Consider the following 24,201-nt stretch of genomic DNA (forward strand, 5'->3'; position numbering starts at 1 on the left):
ATCTTTCTATACTTACAAAAGGGTGGGATTTTAAAGGTTTTCTCAAAAAGTTTTCTTCCTTTTGAAAGATATGGAGTGAAGAAAAAAACTCACCCTTCAAGAATGCCATTATGCTATTGTTTCCCTGGTTTTCTTCCTGGCTGACAGGAATGGTTGTTTGTTTTTGTCTTTTTGCATTCAAGGACCTAAACAAATCATCATAGTTTTAAATTTCAAATTTAGCAGTACTATAGTTTTGCCTTAGAAAACAAGGCATTTTTTTTTTCCAAAGTGGGAACAGAGCCCTCAAAAAACCTGAGACTCTGTGGCATCCACACTCTTGATAACACAAACATAATAAAATCTAACTGTCTGTATGCAATATTCTTTTACTAATTTCACTTAAAATCAAAAATTAGGTTCTGGAAAAGAATACGCAGCTGAAGACAGTCATGGACACAGCTGTTACTTATTTTCCATTGCTGATAAAGACTTTGTCAAATAAAAAATTTGAGAGATTCTTACGTATGTACTTAGGATCATTATTCAAAAGTGTTTCAAAGATTTACAGAAACTACAGCCCAATGGCACCTACAGTAATATTCTATGGATTTAACATTCTATAATAAAAATACATTTATACAGTGTGCCCATATATGCTAAATGAGATTTAATAATAAATAATGGCTTTGCATGGGCTTAATTCTATAAAATTCTTCAAATGATATTCTAGTACTGAACAGCTCTGAAAATTATCCAGTGTCAATATTCAGTAAAAATTATGATTATGTAAATTCTCTATCTTCTCTCTGTTCCTAAGTTCTTATAAAGAATATCTATTTTTTTCAAAGGTACATTGATAAGTAAGATTTTTATGGTTTAGTCGAGGGAAATTTTGGAACACATAGCTGGCTACCCATGAACCACACTTGGGAATTCTTCTAATTTCTTCCCCAATTCATCGTCACTATGATGGTGACCCCTTTTTCAATTATCTTTGAGTAAAAGTTTCCCCAAATAACATGAATATGCCTTTCTTCATATAGACACTTAATTTCTATCAGATTTAAGTTATTTTGTTGATTAAAACAATTGCTCTAAATTAAGGACCCTTTGCTTATTCTGACCGCCTCTGAATTCTCATATTAAGAGTACGAGTTTGGGGAAAGGGTGAATTATGCTGTAACAGACAAAATGAGTTTTTCACATCTAGAGTCTCCCTTTATTTCTAGGGCAATTTTTGTCAATTATCCCTGACATTATACTTCTTCTTAGTAAGTGAAGCACCAATGCTTAGACATTTTAAGAGACAATTTAATGTCACATGAAAATTTGGTGGCAGATTCTGAGGGAAATAACTATGTTCTATGCTAATAAATAACTTTGAAAAGTATGCATTTGTATAAATTTCTAAGGGTTCAATAAAATTACTCCTTATGTCAGGATCCTTTGGGGAAGCTGAAAAACTGGTCCAGGGGGAGGGTACAGCTAAGTGGTAGAGCATGTGCTTAGCATGCATGGGGTCCTGGGTTCAATACTCAGTACCTCCATTAAAAAATAAAATTGGGAGTCTTTTAAAAGCAACAAGTTAAAAAATAAAATGTAATTTCTTTAAAAAAATAAAACTAGAAAAGTAAAAAACTGGTCCAGAGAGGTTGACACGCAAATCAGGGTCACAAAGAAGAGACCCCACAAAGTACAATGATGTGTTAGCTCAGCCTATGATCCTGAACGTGGGCATCCACCCCAGCCATCGGATTCTGGCAGTGGCATTTGGACCTAGATGCAACAGTCTGACTATGTGACTTGGCTTGCCTGGGTTCCTGACTTTGCATGGCAACCTGAATCCGACCTTTTGTCTTTCTCAACACGTTTCCTGCTTTCAGCATCTGTTCCCTTTGGGATCCTTATCTTGGTATTTCCATCCCAAGCTCAGTCAGCTGACCCGCTGACTCCTATAGCTTGAGGATTTGTTCTGGTAGTCTTAACCCTGGACTGGACTTTGACCCCAATGAATCAAGCCCTAGTGGAAAAGTAGGCTCCCTTCCCTGGGCGCTTTTGATTGAATAATGGCAAACAATTTCTTTCCACTAATACCACGAACCACGACCACCATTTACTGTTGAAAGTAATCTCCTTGATGCATGAAGGGCAACTTTCTCCCATGTGATTGATTATTGTGACGGAGAATCTCACCAGATCAATGTCATCTCCTCTTCTGATAAAAGGCTTTGCTCTACCTTTGCTCTTTATCACTTGAGACAACGTGAGGCCGCTCTCTAATCAGAACACTCTGCTCCTCTATTTCTAGCAAAGATGCAAATTTCTTAGGAGTGACACTGACAGTGCTATTCACAATTCAACAACACACAAGTTATTATTTACAGCTTCAACTTGCCATTATAAGTCTGTAACACATAACTGCATTATTCTGATACTGTACAGTGCCCTCCTGGCTATGTTCGAATTTCAGAAGCCAGTTTTGCCATTAGTCATAAAGTATCCATTTGAGTTATTTATATTTTGCATAGTATTCTAACATATTTCCTCCAACACAGAGCAGTGTTTTTGACCATTCAGTAATTTACACAAATACTGGGCACAGTCGAAGTTATGTATAAACATATGATACATATTGTCTCTGCACATTTTGCCAATTTTATGAGCAATACAAAATATGTGGGGGTCACTGAAGGAATTTTTCAAGTGTTCTTATGGTAATTTTTGTTTCTTCAGAAAGATTTTGAAATATAGTTGAAAATTTCACACTGGATGGCTGCAAAATTAGCCCTTCATTTCAACTCTACATCTTTACTAAACAAGCATACAAAGATGCAAAGAAAAATAGATTTGGACCTATTTGGAACCGTGCATCCACTGTGTCTTCTGTTAAAGAGGATAAGCAAACCGTTATAATTCATATAGTTACAGTTGTTCTTACATGGCTGAAGTATAGTGACAATGCACCACAATGGCATTTAAGTGATGCTTCAGTATTTGAACTTAGACAAAAATGGGGGCTTGGGGGAAAATGGCAGTTTAAGTAGTGGTAGTATTCCCATTGGCCAGTCCATGTAACGAACATAGGCCCCTGGACATGGGCTGCACTGGTTTCCCTCGGTTGCTGTCAGTTCCTAATTACTTCTCATAATGTGAGCTTTACATTGTACTGAATATGATCCCAGCGTTTCAAGATATGCATTGCTTGTACAACATGGCCACCTAAATGCAAGCCAGCTACTTTGGCTGGTGCTCAATCAAAGGAAGAGCCAGCTGATGCAGTGCTAAAGGAGTGCTGGGTGGGTTAGAAAGAGCTTATAGGTCGGGTCCAATATGGCATTCTCCTCAAGTACTTTCAAGGTTAATTCTGGTGGTACACAACTTTAGTCTAATGTAATGGTTTTAGAAACTTAAACTTAAGGCATGATTTCATATGGACCGTTACAAGTTTTCTTGAAGAGTTTTATGGTCCAAAATAAAATTAGCAAAATATTGATAAAGTAAATGGCAGAAATCTATGGAATTTACACCATTTTAATGATATCGCACGCAAATTAATGATATCACACATAAACGCATACACCCTCTCCCTCAACTTTCTCAAAGAAATTCTCACCAACACCTGTAGGACTCGCAAGATAAAATTATTATCTTCTAGGCCTAAATCAAACACAGCTTGAGTTTTAGGAATACATAACTGACATTTAGATGTGGATTAAACTTTCAGGGTCAATTCTGGGAAAAATAAGCCTGTGTGGGCTGCAGGCCATAAAACTTTGGGAATTTCCTAGGCCTCCGTGAAATTCCCTCTTCCTCAGAGGAAACACATGAGCTCTGTCTTCTCCCAAGGGATCATGGAATGCCATCAAAGGCCACTGATTCCCAGCAGCTGGACACCTAGGCCTTTCCTTTTACACAATAAGGAAATAAGGACTAATTGACCACAAAATGTGAAGGAAAAATAAGGAGATTCTAAATGATTTAATGTATGGATTTTTTTTTTTTTTAATTTAGAGGATTCCATCAGGCAGAATAGGCTATTGTATCCTGTGCAGGTCAAATATCAGTACATTCAAATGGTGATTTCTTACTCACTTAACAAGACTGATTCTTTCCCTTCCTTTGGAGGAGGTTGGGAAAATAATGAACGTGACAAGAGAGAAAAAATATTCAAAAAAAAAAAAAAAACCAAGTTTTTCAACTGAAAGAAGCTAAAGATTCTGATCAGGAGCTCAACAGTCAAAGTCAGGAGTCAGCGCCTTCTAAATACACACGATAACGTAAAGCAGTTCTTACTCATTAAAGAGATGTATGATCCGTTGTCCAAACACCCAGAAGGTATGCATGTGTCACATATGTATGTGACTACAGGGAGATCTTAATTATCACATACATGGTGCTAAATTCTATTATCTCATAAACATAGATTTCTGTATGCAGTATTCTGATGCGATTAGCAAAATAACAATTCAGTCCAAGGATTTACTAAGAATGTGTTTTCATACTACCTTAATTCTTTCATTCCTTCTGCACCGAAATGCACTAATGCTGAGCTCTTCTGCAGTTTTAAATAGGGTTATAATATTTCCTCAATCCAAACAGATTCTCAACTCCAAAGAGCCATGTAAAAAGTTAACATATATATACTAGGTCCCAAAGGGTGTCAAATCCAAGAATATCCCACAGCTCTCATTTGCCTGGGTGTAAAGTGAGCTCTGGTAACCCCGTAACCTCATGCTGGCCTTTTGACATCAGGGATTTACGGGATAGAGACAGCTTATACTATCATCTCCTATGGACTGTTTCAGTTGTTTGTAAAAGATGTTCAGATTCCTACAAATCTTTTTCAGGAGAACAGTGACTTTGTTTTTTAGAACAGACTAGATAGTAAGAAGCTGGTTTCAACTTTAGATCATCAGCTGCTTTTGTAAAAGTCTTCCAACAACCTCTGAACGTTTTCAGATGTGTACATTTGCTTAAGGTTTTATTTATTTATTTTAAAACACTGCCATGTCCCTGGCTGTGGTGATGTAAAGGTGATTAAGACCCAGAACCCATCCCTCAGGGATCTCAGTCTTATGGAGGGAGATGGGAATATAAATAAATAATTACAGTGCAATGTGGCAATTATTATGAGGAAGTATCACGAAGGCTAATAAAATCCTGCAGTAGCTCAGAGGAGAGGGTGATCAGCTCTGCTTGGGGAGGCTGGGAAAGGCCTCAAGGAGAAAAGGAGAGCAAGGATCAGGAGGGGTGACTGGGTGTGCAGCAGAAGGAACATCACATGTCACGTGGTGGCAACATAAAAGGGCACATGCTTAGGCATGGTGGAAATGTGGTAGTGGCTGGAAGAATCCCAGGAAATAAAATCAGCAGGACTTGAACAGCTCCATATGCCAATCTTTCCAAGAGGGAAGATGATATGGAATCCTGAACAATTTCATGTAGGGTAGCAGCATCTTCAGAGTAATTCTTTACATCAGGATGACTGCAGAAGACCCTTCTGTTCTCTTTCCATATATTATAACCTATGAAATGAACCAGTTGACCTCTGCGAGACTTTCTTGCACTTATATTCAATGATTTCTTGGGTGTGTATACAGTTCAAGCTAAATGGTTGACCAAGTTACTGGCAAAAGTCACCTTCTATTTCCATTTCCCTACCTGTTGAATACTGTACCTTGAGGGCCACTTTAGTTTAAGGCAATGGGACACTGAGACTTTCTTCCTGTTTGAAAACAGAACATTTTCTATAACTAGAGCTCTTGTTAACCAGTAACACTAGCTGGTGATGAAGCATGACGCATCATCAATATAGTGATACATTTCCCATTAGGAACAGGGCACTGGCTGCCAAATCAGAGGGCAAAAAGTTAAAAAAACAAAACAAAGCAAATGAAACCAACTCATTATGGGTTGATAATGACTTTTATTTTCACTGGCACTTTAAGAGAAAGTAGTCACAGAATCTCAATTAATAAGTAGCCATTGCTCTGTTCAGGCGAGGTAATGGTGGTGCCCGAGTACCTGCCCTGGAGCAATCTGTAGCTGTCTCCTCGATCTGAAAAGTGAATGAGTCGCGGACTATCAAAGACGAGGGAAAATGAGGCACTATGCTGCTGCTGACAACTGAACTCTATAAATAACCTACAGTGAAAATGAATAAAAAACATGCCTTCCTCCAGCTTTCAGTAGCCTCTCAACAGTGTGACAGTTGCTGCTTTTTTTTCAATAAACATGATGTCAATTATGCCTTTTATTCATCATGGCGAAGTCATGTGTGGGGAAGAATTGAGTATCCTTTTTTTTTTTTCCTGGCACTTCACATAACAAGGCTTTTCCATCTTATTTATATCAAACCGAGGCCAAACAGCTGTCTGATCTGTAATCTGTACGTTGCATCAACAGTCTTTTCTATTTCCTCCCTAGTTTCAACAGCTTTATTAGCAACAGCTTTTTCAGTCAGCTCTCAATTAACCGTGGAAATATGAGGTTTGGAAGAGCATGAAAAATAAGACACTAGGGATGATTTTTAAAACTCTCATTGAAACGGACAACTTTAGTTTTTTTTCCCTGAGCTGTAAACAATCCCCCAATTAATTGACTTGATTCACAATCTTTTCCTTGCCCAGCCCCTTGTTTAGTTAAGGTTCTAATGAGACGATAAAAGGCCAAAAGGCAGGCAGAACTTAGAGAAACAAAGGCACTGCAAAGACTCAAATGGGGAACACAGAAATTGGATGGTTGAGAGTTAATGACCCAGGAAACATTCCCCTAATGGATTTACTGTGTGCCTAGAGAGATGTAACTCTTCAGATTAAACAGTAACAGGTATTAGTTTTCTAAGTGGGCAAGCTGAGAGCGACATGTTCTGTGGAACACAGAGAATTAATGAGTGCTCACATACCCAGCTCAAAGGAGCCTGTGGGGTGACTGTATTTGTTTCTGGAATTCTATTTGTTACAAGCTTTATTACTCTCTGTTCTACCAAGAACTATTTTTCCTCCCTATTTGCAGACATATTAAGTCTAGTCATTTATATGTCATCAGTTCATCATTTGTTAAAGGCACTTCGTTCTTAAAAAGGAGGAGTGAAGAATGCGCTGAGTGGCACTGCATTATTTTGTGCATTTCACATTAAGATGAAAGAAGGAAGTATCACGCTGTCTTCGAGATATTCCTATTAGACAACAAAATCATTTTTCTCCAAGTGTAAACAAGCCCACTAGCTAGAAGCTTCCCCCCACCCTGAGTTTCTATGTAAAATATAAGCCACGGGGCTTAAATTGAATCACTGTATTATTTGTGTGTGTATTACCTTGACATTTTTTAAACTGAATGCTTACTGTACATCTAAGAGAGCTTCTAAACTTACAATCTACAAAAACAGGAAAATATTCCTTTCCCTCAAATAAGCTTTTTAATACTGCATCTGACATATCTGGGGAATTGGAGGGAGGAAAAGGCAAGTGGGGAGAGAGGAGGAGCCAGAGAAAAGAGCTAATGGCCAAAATGCATCCTTATAATAAAATGAGCTCCTTAATGGATGCTCACTACAGGAATAACATTAATTCAGTATTAGGACGTTCACTGGAAAAATATGAATGTAATTTATCTTTTTAACTGTCAGCTGCATTTCTAAAGCTCTGAAGTCTGTAGCTTCCAGGGGCCTTTTGTCTTTCTGCCATGGCAGGAGTATCTTGGACAGCTGTAAGAGCTTTCTAAGCTATCTTTCTCAAAATCCATTAGCTAATTCAAGGAACCTAATTAGAGCTGCCATTTTGATGGAGCATACTGAATGCTCAGTACAAACTAGTAACACCATCAATGTTTATTAGAAATCACAAAACCCAAAGTGCTCCATCCCCTATGAATATTAATAGGAGTACAGCAAACAAAATATTTATTAAAACATATGCTTAACACTGTCGAGGTTTACAGATATTGGAAGAGAGGGGGTGAGGCACACACTTGAATTGGAAGACATGTGCCCATGAACACACAATAAACTGAGATTTATATTTAAGCAGCATGTAATCATTATTTTATGCCCCTCCCACTTGTCTCCCTCGGTTTTGCACCCTGGAATTCAGCAGCTCACAGCTGGGAAGACAGATGTAAGTCCAGAGAAGTCTGAAGAAGGTGGGGGGGGTCTTTTTTTTTTTTTTAACAGCTGCCGAATGCCACAAATTCTTGTCAGTGGGGAAATGTCTTGCTTCTGTATAAAATCAGCAGCTTGATGACGTCAGTTCTTTCCACCCTCCTCTGAATAAGGTGTCACTGAATTAATCCAACTAGCTGTTATCCCACGCACACATCCCGGGAGGGCATGGCTCTCAACCAAGTGGTGTCTCAGGCTTGACGTCATCACCCTGCTGTCGTGCAGATTGGGGCCCCCGCTGCCCGTGTCGCGTTCAGGGATGGACACACACACAACTCCCTGGGGAGGCCCAGAAGACTCTGTTCCTCATTCTCTTCTCTAGGGAGCAATGAAAGGACCTTCATGAATTGTTACTGTCCAGCAGCCCTGGCTCCGCCCTCAAGCTGTTGCCTCCGGCCTCTCTTTCCCCCTTTTCACCAAACTTTTGAAAAGAATCATCTGTTGTCTCCTTTTGTCACCTGCTGTCCTTTCTTAGGGCTGATGACAATCTGGTTTGCACCATCACTGCTGTTAAAACTGCTCTCTGGAGGCTCAGCCTAACCGGAACCTCTGCAGGACTAGACATAGGCAGCAACATCCCTGAAAGTCTCTTTTTTTTTTGTTTCCTTCCTACTTCGTCAATCTCATGTCCATTTCCTTCAGTGCCCCTCCCACTGGTCTCTAAACACGGGTCCTTCTCTAAGATTCTCTAACGGCTTCTTGTCCATATTGTCACTCTTGGGGATACAGTTCACTCCTAGGGCTTTATCACATTCCTTCTCATGGTCACCTGTGGTCACCTACTGATTCATCCATCCATTCCACAGATGGTCCCTGGAGTGCCTCACACAAGGCAAGTCCTCCACACAGCCTGCCCGGACCAAGACACACATCTGCCTGGGACACCTGCCTATGTTCAGTCCTCGCTCCTCATTTGCACCTGGAATATACCAACACCTTACACCCAACTTGTTCAGAAACAATCTTCCACCTCTCCCCTGAAGTCTACTTTCCCTTTGATTCTCCTGGTTTTGTGATTCCTTCTCCATGTTCATCAAGGCTTAAAACAACGAAGAGCCTCCAGAGCACAGGCCCTGGAGCCAGACTGCCTGGGTTCAAATCCTGGTTCTGCCACCTTCTGCTCCCCACCTCGGGGAAATTATGCCACCTCTCCGTCTGTGAGATGGGGCCGACAATGGTAAGACCTCAGAGGATTGTTTGGAGGATCAAAGGAGTTATTACATTTAAAATAGTCAGAATAGTGCCGGGCACATAACAAGAATTCAACAAATGAGCTGCTACTGTTGTTGTCCATAGTATCTTATCTTTCTCCCATGCATTCTACATCCAACTGGTTGTAGTCAGCTGCCTCTAGCACTGAGCCCTCCCATGCAGTCCTTCCTCCACAAGCCTAGTTCACACACCCATTGCTCAGACCATGAAAACAGCTTGGTAACAAGTGTCTCCATCCCAACTCCATTCTGTTGCCAGATAATCCTAAGGTATGGCCCTGCTCACGTGGTTCTCCTGCTCAGAAAGCCTCTTTGTTGTCTTCCCATTGCCAACACCTCCAACCCAGCCTTCTCCTTCCTCACTGGCTGTCCAGCCTCCAGTGCAACTTAAAAATTTTTCCCTAAACCTACCCTCACTCATACCCCCTCTTTCATGCCTTTGTCTGTACGACCTGTAATTTTGTCCCTTAATTTTCAAACAATATAATTACAGTGATATCCATCTTTACTTTTAAAACACCCACTGCCTTGTCATTATGTGCAGATGAATTCCCAGACCACGCCCCTCAGACTACATGGTCTCTGGTCACAGAATTGGCCCCTGCTTCCCTCTCAGCCTCATCTCTGATCACTCTCTGCTATGTCCGGCAGCTCCTCTCTTACTCTCCCCTGTTCCTTGCACAGCCCAAGCTTGTCTCAGCCCCAGGAGTCTATAACTGCTATTCCTTCTGCCTGAAACGGTCTACCTCAAGTGTTTCAAGGCACGTTCTCCCGCATCAGGGGGCCCTCTCTAACCCACCTTGTCTTTAGACCTTTCACCTCACTCCCCCCCAGTCACCTCCCTGTCTCCTTTGCAGCACTGATTGCTCTGTGAACACATCTTCACTATTTATTTGTTCACTTTTCTCTATCTGCCGACTTCCACAAGAATACAAGACGTGTGAGAGCAGGGACCTTCCATGTCCTCTCCACAACTGTCTTCCAGCATCAGTGCCTGGCCCCCGAACTCAAGGAATGGTTCTCTGCCTGTGTAATCCTTCAAGATGCTTCCATTCATTCAGCAAATATTTACTGAGCACCTGTTATTCACAAGCAACTGTTCTAGGCCCTGGGAACACAAGGGGAGTGCAAGACAGACACTGTGAGGCCTTATGTTTTAGGCGGTGAGTGAGACAATACACAAACCAATAGAAAAGGGAATCACACAGTGGGAAGCCGTCCAGATCTCACAGTACAATATGGTGATACGAGTGCGACTGGGTGGTACTTCAGACTGAGTAGTCAAGAAAGGCCTCTCTCTTTTACGGCTAGATCTGAATTATAAGCAGGAACCATCCAGAAGCATCCTTATGAAGAGCACTCTAGAGCCCAAAGGAGGAATGACTGCGATGCATTAAAGGAACAGAAAGAAAAGTGTGGCTGGAGCTTAATGCCCAAGGGTAAGTGACAAGGTCAAACACGCGGGTAAGACAGATCCCACATGCTTTGAGGGACCTGTTAAGATCTTTGGAGTTTACCCGGTGAAATGAGACCATGTTAGAAGATTTTAAAGCAGAAAGAAATGTGATCTAATTGAAATATTTAGAAGGCAATTTCAGCTTTTCTGTGGAGGACAGAATAGAGGTTGTTGCGGAAGCGTAAGTGAGAAATGGAGGTCTCTGTGGCATTATGATCATTCGTGTTTTACAGAGTTTAAATCTTTTGTTTAACCCCCAGCCACTAGCGGCTCAGTAACGTGGGGAGCCGAATCGTTCTCATGTCCTCTGCAGAACTTGGTGCCTTGCCCTCAACTAGGATGTAATCAATAAACAGATTTTTGTGGGAGTTGAAAATAAGAAAGTGATTTAAGAAAATGTGCAGTGAGACGTGGGAAGGAAAAGGGCGGAAACAATGGTCCATTTAAGGGTGAGGAGGGGCTGTGTGTGGGGGTGGGGAGGGCGTGGGGGGGCATGGGGCCGCACTCACTCAGTAACACCTTTAGGTGCCGCCTGGAAAATGACTTCCTTTTTGTATTTCTCCTTCCCAGGCTCAGAAGCTGAACACTGTGAGTGCATCTCCAATGGTGTGGTACAAGCTACTTTGCCATTTCTAGGCATTGCCCAGATAGCTCGCCATTTAAGGACATTTCTATAGTTTTTGAACTTTTCTCCAATGCATCATGTTTTCATGGCCTCCTGTTTTTAGCAGCTGCTATAACATCTGGTGCCATCCACTCCCGGAGGGACTGTCTAGCCAAGCAGCAATGCACTTGGCTTGTTAATGCTCATGGAATAAATGTGTGCTGAAACAGTGTCGCTGGAAACCTTTTCTGTGCTATTTCATACTAAATACAGCAGGCACATTGCAGGTGAAACTGTCCAGAAACTGGGAGCATCCAAGCTAGCGCACTTTAGAGAAGGTAGGCTGGCACGTTTTGCTGACCTTTAGCTTTGAATTAAATTTAGCTCCTCATCCTCATTAGAATCTAACTGCCAAATAGCACTCTACTCTGATTAATAAAGTTTTCTAATAAGCATATCACTTTCTAGCACTCTGCCGAGGTAGCGAAATCTTAAGCAGGGCAAAAGGGAGAAGTGCCAAGTGGAAATATTACATTCTACATCCAGTGCAATCAAAAGCATCCTCCTTGCTGTTAAGCCAAGTCCAGCTCTGGGCAAAAGAGAAAGGACTAGGATGTTAGAAATGGGGTAGGGTCACTGCCGATGAAGTCAGTCCAGCAGAAGATTTAGAGAACCACAAAAACCTGCTCAATCTGATGCTCCAGGATAATTTAGAATCCAACACATTTTGAAGTGCTTGCAATTAACCTTTTCAGGAGAAACTGGATGGACCCAGTAAAGGGGCTTCTGGACTAGAGGAGAGAGACAAGTAGGTAAGTTTATTCAGAGTAACTGGGAAGCCCTTGGCACCTCCTCAGTGCCTCCAGGCTGATGACAGAAATTCAACCTTAATTTAGTCTAAGGCTTCAATCTCCAGTCAAATAGGGATGGTGGGGGAGGGCACAGCTCAGTGGTAGAGTGTGTGCTTAGCATGCACAAGGTTCTGAGTTCAATTCCCAATATCTCCATTAAAAAATAAATAAATAAGTAAATAAACCTAATTCCCCACCCCCCAAACCAAAAAAATATAGATGGTGCTGAATGTCTATCTCTGTAAGACATCATTCATCTTTATGTGAGTTAATGCTTTGATACCAGGAATTTTGATTCGGGGGGAAAGCTATGAAGACCCGGTAGAGGGTTGGGTGTGGTGGAGTGGGGCTTCCCAAGGTAAACCTCTCCTTGCTCCACCAAGCCTAGTCCTGCGATGGTACATTCATGGTACCGGAGACCAGTCACTGATGGCCAAAAGAAATTTACTGAGCGCGCTGCATACAGAGTGCTGGTCCTTGTGTGAGGGTTCAAGAAGAAAATTATGAAACATCCCTCAAAACCAAAAAGCCTTTCCCAGGCTTATGATCTTCTTTTCTATCTGTTTCATGAACACTCACCTCTTTGCAAACACACTCATTGTTCAGCAGAGGTAACTCAGTGTGATAAGGCGGGCATTGTTTCCCATACTGTGTGCTCTATACTGAAATCTTAGGGACCATAAAAACTGAAGACACAAGAGGCCTCTGCCCTCCTTAGACACAAGAGGAAGAAAGAAAGGCTAAAGTCATGTGCTTTTTAAGTGTTTTCACTGAGTAGGAGTCTGACAACAGGGACAGACGTCTGTTTACCTCCAGAAATTGTTTCAGCTGTTGTCATTTTATTGCTTTTGTTAAAACCAATGCCTCCAATTTCTTCACTCAAGACATTGAGACATATTCCACAACTGCACACTTCAGGGCAACTGAGCATTAAAAGAGGATTCACACAGTTGAGGTATGACTCAAATTTTGTGGGAGACAGCAGCTAGAATGAAGAGAGTGAACCCATAAAAAATTCAGGAGTAACATTTCCATACACATCCTCTACTCTGTACCAAAGAGAATAGTTACAGAGTTGCTGTAAAAATATACAAGCCAGACTCAGTGTCATTGTGCTTATCTGCTCATAAAATATTTTAGATAGTTAATTATGTAATAACCTGAAGCATATTCCTGGTTGTAAAAAGAGGGGAGGATGCAGTTAACGGGGGAAAGAAAATGTTTGCACAGTTCAGGACTAAGTCGTACATCAGGGCTTTACAGTTAAGGCTTCAAACCCTGCAATTTGACAAACAAAAGGCCAGACATATAGTTACTGAATTTTGTTTGAAGTGCATCTTCACAGAACCAGCTTGGAATCCACCCACAAATAAAAAGAAATGTGAAAACACCACTGCCACAGACAAGCAACAGATGTTTTCATTATACACAAGGCAAAAGGTTAATATTTTTGAGAGGAAAAAGATGTTAATGCTGCAACCACGAAATTACATGAAGCAAATGGCATGATTAGGAGATGAACTTTTCAGGTAATAAGTTTAATAAATGATTCCTAAGTCTTCTACGGAGATAAAAATGGTTCATGCGGGACCCCCAAATCAAAACTTTACTTTCAAAGTCTTTTGCACACTGAAACTAGTGAAAGGCTAACACAAAATTCATTCATGCTAATGAAAAAAAAAAAAGGACTATAGGCAGATAATCTAGCACAGGAATAATGCTGTGAATATAAAACATTTTCAGACCAAGCAGAGGCCAATAATTGGGGCATGAGAACTCTCCCTTCCACATTCACGGCTGTCGTTTAGTGCTTGGAAGAGTCATAGGCTACTTAGAATTTCATGTGTTAAGAGCAGTGATTGAAAACAAATGGAGTGAGAAGCCTACTTAACATGGTTTTTCACCGGTGATTCTTTTAAGAAAAAAAACTAAAAAAGGAAACTTCACCATTCTACCTAATGCATTTGTTAGAAAAATTTTAAATTAAGTCATTTGCAATCAAAATGAACAAATTGGAGGTCTGCCTAGGTGCACTGGTGGCTCACCCGACACGCGTTCCAACAACGCGTGGTCTGGCTAAAGAGATAGCTAATTGACGATTGTTCCTTCCGCTGCTTGTCCATTAGGATAAATCCAGCTTGTGGACACTGAACCTTTCAAAGACAAAGAACTGCATTAATTTTGCACTTCTAGAGCGCTTAATAAATCTGACACTGTCTGGTGGTTTTCTTCATTTCTGCCCACTTGACAGCTACTGTGATCACAAGTTTCAGAGAATCTATTTTCCTGTGTAAAATTAACAGCAATAAAACAAGCTAAATGGAATATGACCAAATCACAGAGCTCGTCATATCATGGAATTTCAAAAAGAATCCAGGAAGCAGATTGGAGAGGATGCGTACTATATGTATAAATTCAAAACGCTGCTCTGAATCAGAGGCACTCATTTCCTATCAAAACAAATATGATGCCACTTCATCTGCAGAAGCAAACAGGATGCCTATCACCAAGGAGCAGCCTGTGTGGTTGAGGCTCCTCACAGGGATGCTCAGGACTTTTTCTTTCTTAGGCTGACGTTTATATTGAATCAAGTAAGTTCTTCATAATTTTTCTTTTCTAATGGATTTTTTCCCCCTAGATATGTTTGCAGGGGAGAAGAAAAGCAAAGGGCAGCAAAACCAGCCTTAAGTGCTTGGCAAATGGTCTTCCTGAATCTGGACCTCGTAAATCCTAGAAAATATTATATTTCAACAATAGGCTAGAAAAGCTTTTCTCTCTGCAATGATGAAGCCCAGCTTCAAAATTTATAGTTCATCTCAGAAATGGACTATAAAAAGAGACTGACTTAGCTGTCTATCAAGTAAGCCTGACAATAGCAAATAAGGTGTGAGCGTTCAATGTCAAATGTATATTTAATATTAAACTTCTCAGATTAAACATCACAAAGGGGTTTCCTTTGCTACACATGCTGATGGGAGTGGTGAAAGACGGAGCCTGGGTTGTCATAGCAATGTCCAGACCCTGATGTGACATTTCTTTTACTATCTACTGTGAGGGTTTTGTTTTTCTAATATTGCCCATTCAAAGGGATGCTATTCTATTAGGGGTAAGGCTGGGTTGATTAAAACAAGATCCAAACAGGTGTGGCTTAGTTCCGCGTATAAAAGACTCAGGTGTATAATCATTCATTTTTGTCAAGAGGGGGATAAAAACCTGCATCCAAATATGTCTTGATAAATCCAAATAGATTCTTTAAGGGAGGAAGCAGAGGTTGATTCCAGTAACTACTCCTCCTGATAGTGGAACAGGGCTGAGACAGAATGAAAACTTCTAATGGTAATTTGGAACAGGCACCGACTTCCATAAAAATGCTTAACCACACCAGGAAGCTAAGAAGTTCAAAGTTCAAATGATAAGGCACTATTTTTCACAAATCAAATTAGCCAAGATTTAGGGGGAAAAAGAGATAATATTCAATGTTATCATGTGGGAGAGAAATGAGCTCTCTCTTACATGGCTGGATAGAAGCATTATATGCTTCATTTTTTTCTGGAACATTGTTGGCAACATGTTTCAAGCTTGATGCATCTTTCCCTTCTAGGAATCTTACAGAAACAGTCCGAGATGTATGTATAATGGTGCTTGTCAGGAAGTAATTTATAACACTGAAATCTCTGAAACACCCTTAACGAGTAGCACTAAGAAAAAAGTTACACAAATTAAGGTACAGTTATATAATGATGTTTTTAGGTAACCATCTGAAAGCGATAGTTTTGAAGAGATTAACTGGCACGGGAAAAGATCACAATATAATGGCCGAAAGGCAAAATAACAAAATTTATACACGCATGTAAATACTACATATGTATATAAATGTGTGAGCACCACACACACACAGATTAGATGTTTTATATACAATGATATACACAAAAAAAAAGACTGGAAGAAATAGTCTAAAATCTTGAAGGGTGGTCAACTCTGGATGGTGGGATAATTGATGATTCGATTTTTATTTTCTACTTTAACTTTTTGGTTGTTAAATTTAATATAAAATGTAGAAAATTTACAAAATAACAGTATAGCTTAAAATAATACAAATATAAAAAGAGTGTAGAGCATTGGAGCTAACTAGACTGGGGTAGAAATTTGGTATTTATTAAGTAGGTAGTTTGGGAGGGATTGCTCTGGAATCAGATTTAGCTTCCTTGTAAGGAAGAGAGGCTGTAGTGAAGATGGAAATGGGAACGTGTGTCTGAAGTGCTTTGTAATCCACAAGGAAAGCTACAACGATGAGTTACTTTAAATCTCACATAGAAAGAGCAAGACAGCGTTTCATGGGGGACATAAGGGGATGAAAGTTAAGGCTACAAAAATACAATTTGGTAGCAGAAGGGTCATTCAGATTTAACAAAGAAAAGAATATTTCCCCATTCAGAAGATGGCAGACTGAATCCGCAAGTTTAAAAATACATGGCCAAAATGTTACACTGGGAAGTGTACAGAAAGGAGCATTTCAGTTAGTGCATGACACCTTCTGCTGAATTTTATTCCAGCTTCTACTAACAATGTAAGTTATCACCAACATTAATGGGTGAAACGTGCCCTACTGTCAGGCAGCAGAAAATCAGCAGCGTATAAACAATTTGGTATTGTAAAACCCTCTAATGGAGCTTAATAAGAGAGCTAACATTTAGACACAACAGGGCTGAGACAAGATGTGACAGCTCCCATAACACAGAATCTCATTACTTGGTTGGTCGTCTGAATCATAAATAGAATTTTAGTTTGTTTGTATTTTTCATAACTGATCCATGAAAAATTAATCTGTGATTTGAAAGGCAGAATATTGCAATGGGTAATATGCTAAATTTATAAAAGCACTCTTCCTTTTATTAATGGGGAAAAAGAGTTTTGAGAGGTCTGGCAGTTGAAAATGATCATGGGAGATGATTATAGTGGGAGACTAAGTGGGGACTATGGAGTGGGAGAACTAGCAAGGGCGACTTCCTAATCCAGAGCTCTCTTTTATGAGCTTCTCAAGGAGTTGCTGGCGTTTGCAAATGCCCAGCTTCTGACTCTAATGGGCCATTTCAGCTTTAATTTTGGGGCATTCTCTTTTTTCATTTTCTTGGTCATCAGTTGCCATTCCATCTAATCCAAGTGAATATCTATTTCTCTATTAATTTCTCTTTTTCCTGTATTCAAACTTCCCATACTCTCATTTGTCTCCCTTCTCCCTCCTGAGAACCATACAATCCTAGGACCAGAAGGGATGTCCAGAGCTCATCCTTCCCTCTATTTATTTGGCTGACTATAAACACCCAAGGTTGATGACTATCCAAGGTTTCGATGGTTCTACAGAAACTGAGAGCTGTGAGGACCATTTTCCAGCATCTTGTTTTGCCCTACTTGGCTTCTGCTTCTGGGAATTAAGCATCAAGTAAGTTTTAAGAACAGAGAATTATTAGTCCTTGGGAATATAATAGGTAAAGTCTTGAGAGAGACAAACACACAGAAATCAATGTAATATTTTTCAGCCCCCTTTTATGACATAAATTATTATTATTTCATATATCATCACATATTACCTACGATACAAAATATTTATTATTATGAAATATGGTATGATGGTCCCTATGCACCCTGAAAACAAAACTTCACTGTTTCAATAAATGATGAAATTTAAGCTATATTGTTTTCACTGGTTCTTCAAAAAGTGAACAACTTGGATTTAATCTTTAGAAACCAGGGAAACTTTGAAAGGCACTAAAGAGAAACTGTGTGTGAATGTATGGATGGATAAATTTAGAGAGGGTTTAGTTTTTCCTCCTAACTTTCCATGACTTCATGAATTGAGTAGAACCCTCAAATTACACAGTTTACATAACCCATGTTACCTTCAGAGAGTAAGAATATATATATATTCTTAAGAATATATTTATTTACACCTTTAAAAAACCAGCACAGGAGAAAGAAGTCTAATTCCAAGACCATAAAAGCATTGCTGGCTAGAGGACAGCCCAGCTGAACAAAAGAGCCCTCAGACACGCTGAGCGCTGGCAGAACCCAACCTCGCTCTTTTTTGTTCCAAGTAAGGCTGAGGGACGATTCCCTCTTCTCTGTGACTGTGTATCACTGAGGATAGTGATGCTTCTGTAAAGAGGGTCTGACAACAATGGAGAGTCTCCTGCCTGCTAAACAAAAAGCAACCACTCCATTTGAAAGCTGTCCCCACATGTATTTTATGTGCAGAAATGATCTGCGACAGTCCCGATCAAAACAGTTTCATTTCACCTGGAACGTAAATGGACGCTGCAACAGGTTACCTTGAATGTTGTCATTCTGTGAAATTAATGGTTAAAGTATTTTCTAGTGAGTTTCTCATAGGTTACTATTTTTGTACTCAGAAAAAAAAGTAGGTTTTTCACTGATAATGACTTTTTTTTTTAAAGTCACTGCCTGTAAATGAAGATAAACATGTATGCACAAAAAGATATATGGCTACATCAATTTGAAAACCTAGCTCTGGTTACACGAAATTGAACGTAAAATGATGGGCCATGTTTTTATCTATGGAGCCACAGCTGTATCTGGGCAACTCTATCCTGAGACTTTTCAGGCCACTCCTAAAATTTGGAACCTCAACAACAAACATCAACATGGACCCACCCACAAAGACAAAACTGTGAACAACACTGCAGTCTCTGAATTAAAGGGTATGGGCAGGGACAAAACTTGCAATTTATCAAATGTCAGACTGCAAGGATCAATTCTCCCTTCTGATGTCTGATACGTATCATTTCAAGGCTTGAAAAATCACAACAGGCTTTGTTTTAAAGAATACTTTTATGCCCACCTGTCTGTCATAAGCCAGGGTGCCATTTTAGAGAGTCCCATGATTCCATCATCAGTTCCACACAGTTTTTCACACTGTTTAACACAGAGCCAAACATTACTTTCTCTGCCGTATTCCATGCATGATCTCTTATTAAACTCCTGTATCTGCATGATTCACATCTATGTGAAACTGCATTGGTTTTATAGGTAGGTCTGCAGTAGATTCCAGGCCAGAGGACTGGAGTGGGAGGAGTGATCATCCTGGAATACTGACAGTGACTTGCTTGTATTCCTTTATTCCATACTCCTTGCCCCTTCTTTAAAGGTTTTGATATTATTACTGAATAAAAGAGATTCTTTATCTTTTTTAAGGAACATTTTTACAAAGCAAATAAAGTTTACAATAGCATAATTACAGATTTTGATATTAAGATGGAGGAAAGGAAAAAATCACAGCCAAACCATCTAAGTATGTATGTATGTGTGTATATAATTCTATTGCCAAAAGCTTTCTATAAATCTCCTACCTCAAGTTCTCATTATCTAAGGATAGGACCACCTGGATGACAGACAAAAAGAGATTTCCAAGATGAGAGTTCAGGGAGATTCAGCGTAATGCTGTAATTCCTAAAATCTGGAGTTAGGGTGAAGTATCAGTGCAGAGGTGAGCAGAAGGAGTTTTGAGTGTAGATCCATGAACACTGTGGTTAACAAAGAAGGGAGCAAAGAGGTATGAGTCAGAGCAGTGAAATGCAAAGGGAGCTAAGGGGCCTTGATAGTAAAGACTTATTTTTTATTTAATTGCTAAGGCCACTTCGAAGAGGATTAAGAAAGGGCTGGTCACTGCTAGGAGAAAATGCTTTGACATGATAGCAGCACCGGAGGAAAGGCAGAGCAACCTGAACTCCTATTCTGCTTCCGTTAAAGAATCACAGAACCATGTAATTTTGGAGCTGGGAAGAAATGCTGCCTTTGTGGATGGGGAAAGATGCACAGAGACGTTAAGTGGCTCATCTGATGTGTCCACCAAGGGTAGGCAGAGGAGAGGCAGAAAAGGACGATGGGAGGAAGAGAAAAAAATACATGATCCAGGATGCTTTAAAGACATTTCAGAGTTGCTGGTACTCTCTAATTACATCCAGGGTTTTGAAAAAATTGGAAGAAGTGCCCCTGGAAACATAGGTGGCATCCTTGAGAAATTACAGACAACGGGAGATGTGCCCAGATTCTCGAAGAAAGCAAATCACAGTCAATTTTTTTAAGTGGCCAAAGCAAATTCTAGAAAAACTAGAGGACAATAAGTTCAGTGTTCATTTCCAGCAAAATTTCCTAGAATACAGCAGGCGAGATGACTGAAGATCAACAGGAGTCAGCAGCAAATATTGGGTGTAGGAAAGAGATTTACAAAAAATGTAATTGCCAAGAAGAGCCTTTTCTCTTGGGGCAGCAGCCAGACTGTGCTGACTGTACCATCTGAACAGGAAGCACCACCCATGCCCTTAGGAAGTGTCTGAAGCAGGGCCTACACGGAAGAAATAGGACTGCTGTCTTCCGGGAAGTCTTTCATCCAGGGGTACTTGGCTAGGAGGCGTCTCCTGACAGAACAGGAATAGGGTACGCTGCCCCAGCGGTGAGAGCCAAGGACTGGTAGAAACCGGTAGGACCACTGAAACCCAAGAATCAGAGCCAATCAGAGGGAGGAAGCAACCAGAGGGAAGTGGTGCTGACCAGGAATCCAGACGCGTCCTATTAGCCTGGGAGGCTGGCCAGCCCAAGAGTGACCAGAGAGCCATGTGATCTTGAAGTCATGCAGCTAAGAGCGAAGCCACCAGGCTTCCTTGATTCATTCAATACATATTTACTGGGTACCGGATGCCTCAGGAACTGTGCTGGGATTGGAACAAAGTATTCCTGCTTCAGGGTTTCACTGAGGGAACAAACAAGAAGCAGTTCATTTTAATACACGATCCTTTTGTGGTACAGGTCTCCAGGGGAAGCTTTGGGCAGATCACTGAGGGGTGGGATGTCTGAACTAATAAGTCCTGAATAACATACAGGGTTTAACCCAGAAAAAAAATCAGGGCACAGGGAGAAAAGGCACTGTGGTCAGTTAGATCCTGGGTTGTGCAACTAAGGTTGGGGACTTTAGAATACTGGGAGCATAAGGAGAGCTTTAGCAAGAAGAGAGCCAGCAAGAGAGCTGTATTTTAAGAGGCATCTGTAAAAGGCAACACATATAGTGAGACAGGACAATGCTCCCTAGTTCAGTCGCTGTAGCCGGTCAAACTGAGCCTCATCTGGATTAGTGCACCGCTAAAGGGAAAGCATGGCGGATCACGAGAAGGGTTTGAGGAGTGCTGAACCCAACATTTCCTCAAGGGCACATGCAGTGCATCGACATGAGAACCAAAGCTACCCGTTCCCATGGGTCTTCCGGGGAAAGAGTCTGGGTGTGTGGCTAAGGGAGGTGAGAGTCTCAGGAAGGACCCCAGATTTCTGGCTTGAGCAGCTGGGTGGATAATGGTGCTCTATGCTGAGATGCCACAGGCACAAAATGGCAGCTACGGTGGGCAAGAAAGACTTGCAATTAAAAGTGGGTATTAACAAAGGGAGGACTAAGGCCGTCATTACATAAACTTTTAGAGACACGGCATCTTGGGGGTAGATTAGTTAACTGAGATTAAGAGTGTAACCCAAGGAAAGAGAAGGTCTTGCTCTGTGGGACTACCTTTTACTATTCCTGACTAGAATAAATAAATATTGGGAAGGAAGGAAGCAAGCATTGTAGTTACGTGATAATCACGTGTGTTATACTGTTGTAATTGGTCACACACATGCCTGAGTTAGTTGATCACAAACTTTTATATGGGGGAACCACACATACTCTGTATCTGAAGGCCAGGCTCCATTCTCCGGTTTAAGGTAGAAGCCTTCTAAGCTGAGCTAGATCGTTGGTTCTATCTTCCTTCCAGGCAAAGCAAGGACAGATCTGGGATCTGATCAGACCAGCACCTTGCCTCCTAGCTCAGCCCATTCTGAGGTCTCCTCACTGTGCAGCTGCTGGCACCTAAGGTGGGGTGCATCTCTCTAGAGATGGAGAAGCTAGCGCTGACAGATATGTCTGTTCGCTGGGATGGACTGTTTACACGGCCCATAAACCCTGTGAGAGAAGGAACAGTCATCCTTCCCTAGCAGAAGTTTGGGGTTTAACATAAGGAGAAGTTTTCTGCCATTGGAGCTGCTCTAAAATGAGAGGGTCCTCCCATTACTCTGGACTCTAGTATCTGAAAAGCTTCAAATGGGAGTATCGGCCGACAATGGGAATATATTGAAGGGATTCCAGGCTGTCCCACTTGGCAGCCAACAACCACACATGGCTACTGGAACTTGAAATGCAGCTAGTCCGAACGGAGACGTGCTGTGAAGTGTCACATACACACCAGATTTTGAAGACTTAGTATGAAAAAAGGAATTATAAAATAGCTCTATAAAAACTGTTTTGAATACTTGTTGAAATTATATTTTACATATACTAAGTTAAATCAAAGACATTATGAGATTAATTTTATTTTAAATGAGGCTACTAAAAAAATTTAAAACTACACGTGTGGTTCACATTGTATTTCTATTGGACGGAGCTGCTCTAACCTAAAGTCAAACTACCCCCATGTCCTGACACCAAGTTGGGCCTAGTGGTTCTGTTCTCGATTTTAACTGTTTCCCACATAGAGGAGAGGTCTCATTAATTGAGAATATCTTCCCATTTATTATAATTCAGTGGCATTTCATATAATTCATAAATATATCAATATGTGACCCGGCCCTCACAAAAAAATCTTTTTTTCTCTCTCTTCTCATTAAGTTACAAATGGTTCTAGTGGTATCAGCTTCTTTCTGTTGTTCAAAAAAGGAATAAATAATTTAATCTAAAATACTGGCATTCAAGCAAAAATACGGAAAAGGGCATTGCCTAGAAATGTTTGTGCTTGTTCAGGGTGTAGGTCAATGAGGGTGATACTCTTTATCAAAGAAGCTAAGACAGTATTTAGTTAAAATAATACCAAGACACAAATATCAGAATAAAGGACATAATTTTTATGTAACTGGCTTTAAATCAAACGATGGAATAAATGGAGCTATCGAGACTCTTAATTGAATGGGGTGCGGTGGAAAAAATGGATTACTTATTTGGACTGATAAAACGAACCTCTCTTGGCAGGTCAGTAACAGAGCTTGAGAAAAGAAATGAAAATTTATGCTGATTCAACCGCGGAGACAGAGCGCAAGGCAAAGGTGAAAGAGACTTCCCAGAGTGCAGCAAGAGGTCAGAGCCCGGACGCGGATGCAGACGGCAGCTTTTACAGCACAAATAAGACAGAGAGAAGAGTCGTTCCCTCCCTTCCAGGAAACAGAGCCCCGAGGAGAGCCAAGAATATTCCAGCCTGTGCAGGGATGAGCTTTCTCCCACACATCTCACCAGAACGAGGAAATGACAGCTGAAACTTTGGAAGGTTTTAAAAAGATCTGCCACATATTTATTTTAGATGATTTTGAAAATTAATAGCAATTGAGCACTGCCTTATTCGAATCTACGCCCTTGTTCATCACAGTATGGTCCCTTTGTCACCCCAGGAGTTTGTTAGAAATGCAGGACCTCAGGCCTCACTTTGGCTCTCTGGAATCAAAACCTACATTTTCACAAGATCCCCCGATGGTTTGAATGTAAAAAGCCAAGCTTTTTTTTTTTTTTTTTTTTTTTTTGGTAGAACTAGACTGCTCTGGCACAGCTGCTCACTTCCTGTCTGGAGAACCCCATGGAAAGTGGCCTCCTGCCTCTCACTCTGCTTATGAAAAGAGCACCAGCGAGTTAGGGACCCTGGTTGGAGGCAGCTTTCAACCCATCACTGGTCAATTAATGCAGCTTTTAGCTGCGATTATTGCACATCACTGCTCCCCAGATGCTTCTGACGTCAGCAGGCAAGTTTTTACCCCATTCCTTCAATGAGGCAGGTTTTCTCCCCGAAGGACCTGTCTTCCTTCCTATGGAATCGTTCGATTTTCCCCAGAATGGAAAAAGCTCTGAATTATCAGTTTTTCTACAG

General features: G+C 40.7%; 1 protein-coding gene across 4 annotated transcripts in view; it reads right to left on the reverse strand.

The window, feature by feature from the left end:
* Positions 1 to 24,201, reverse strand: part of PARD3B (par-3 family cell polarity regulator beta) — a 924,313-nt gene that overhangs the window by 111,702 nt on the left and 788,410 nt on the right. The window contains exon 21 of one of the 4 annotated variants that reach the window (XM_064485063.1): positions 8,320 to 8,458. The exons of the other annotated variants lie outside the window; for them this stretch is intronic. Within the exon in view, the coding sequence (XP_064341133.1) occupies positions 8,347 to 8,458 (112 nt within the window). The 3' untranslated portion in view covers positions 8,320 to 8,346. Of the gene's footprint in view, positions 1 to 8,319; positions 8,459 to 24,201 lie in introns of those variants that run through there. 4 annotated transcript variants of the gene reach the window in all.

Source organism: Camelus dromedarius, chromosome 4, assembly GCF_036321535.1.
Source record: "Camelus dromedarius isolate mCamDro1 chromosome 4, mCamDro1.pat, whole genome shotgun sequence".
Lineage (NCBI taxonomy): Eukaryota > Metazoa > Chordata > Mammalia > Artiodactyla > Camelidae > Camelus > Camelus dromedarius.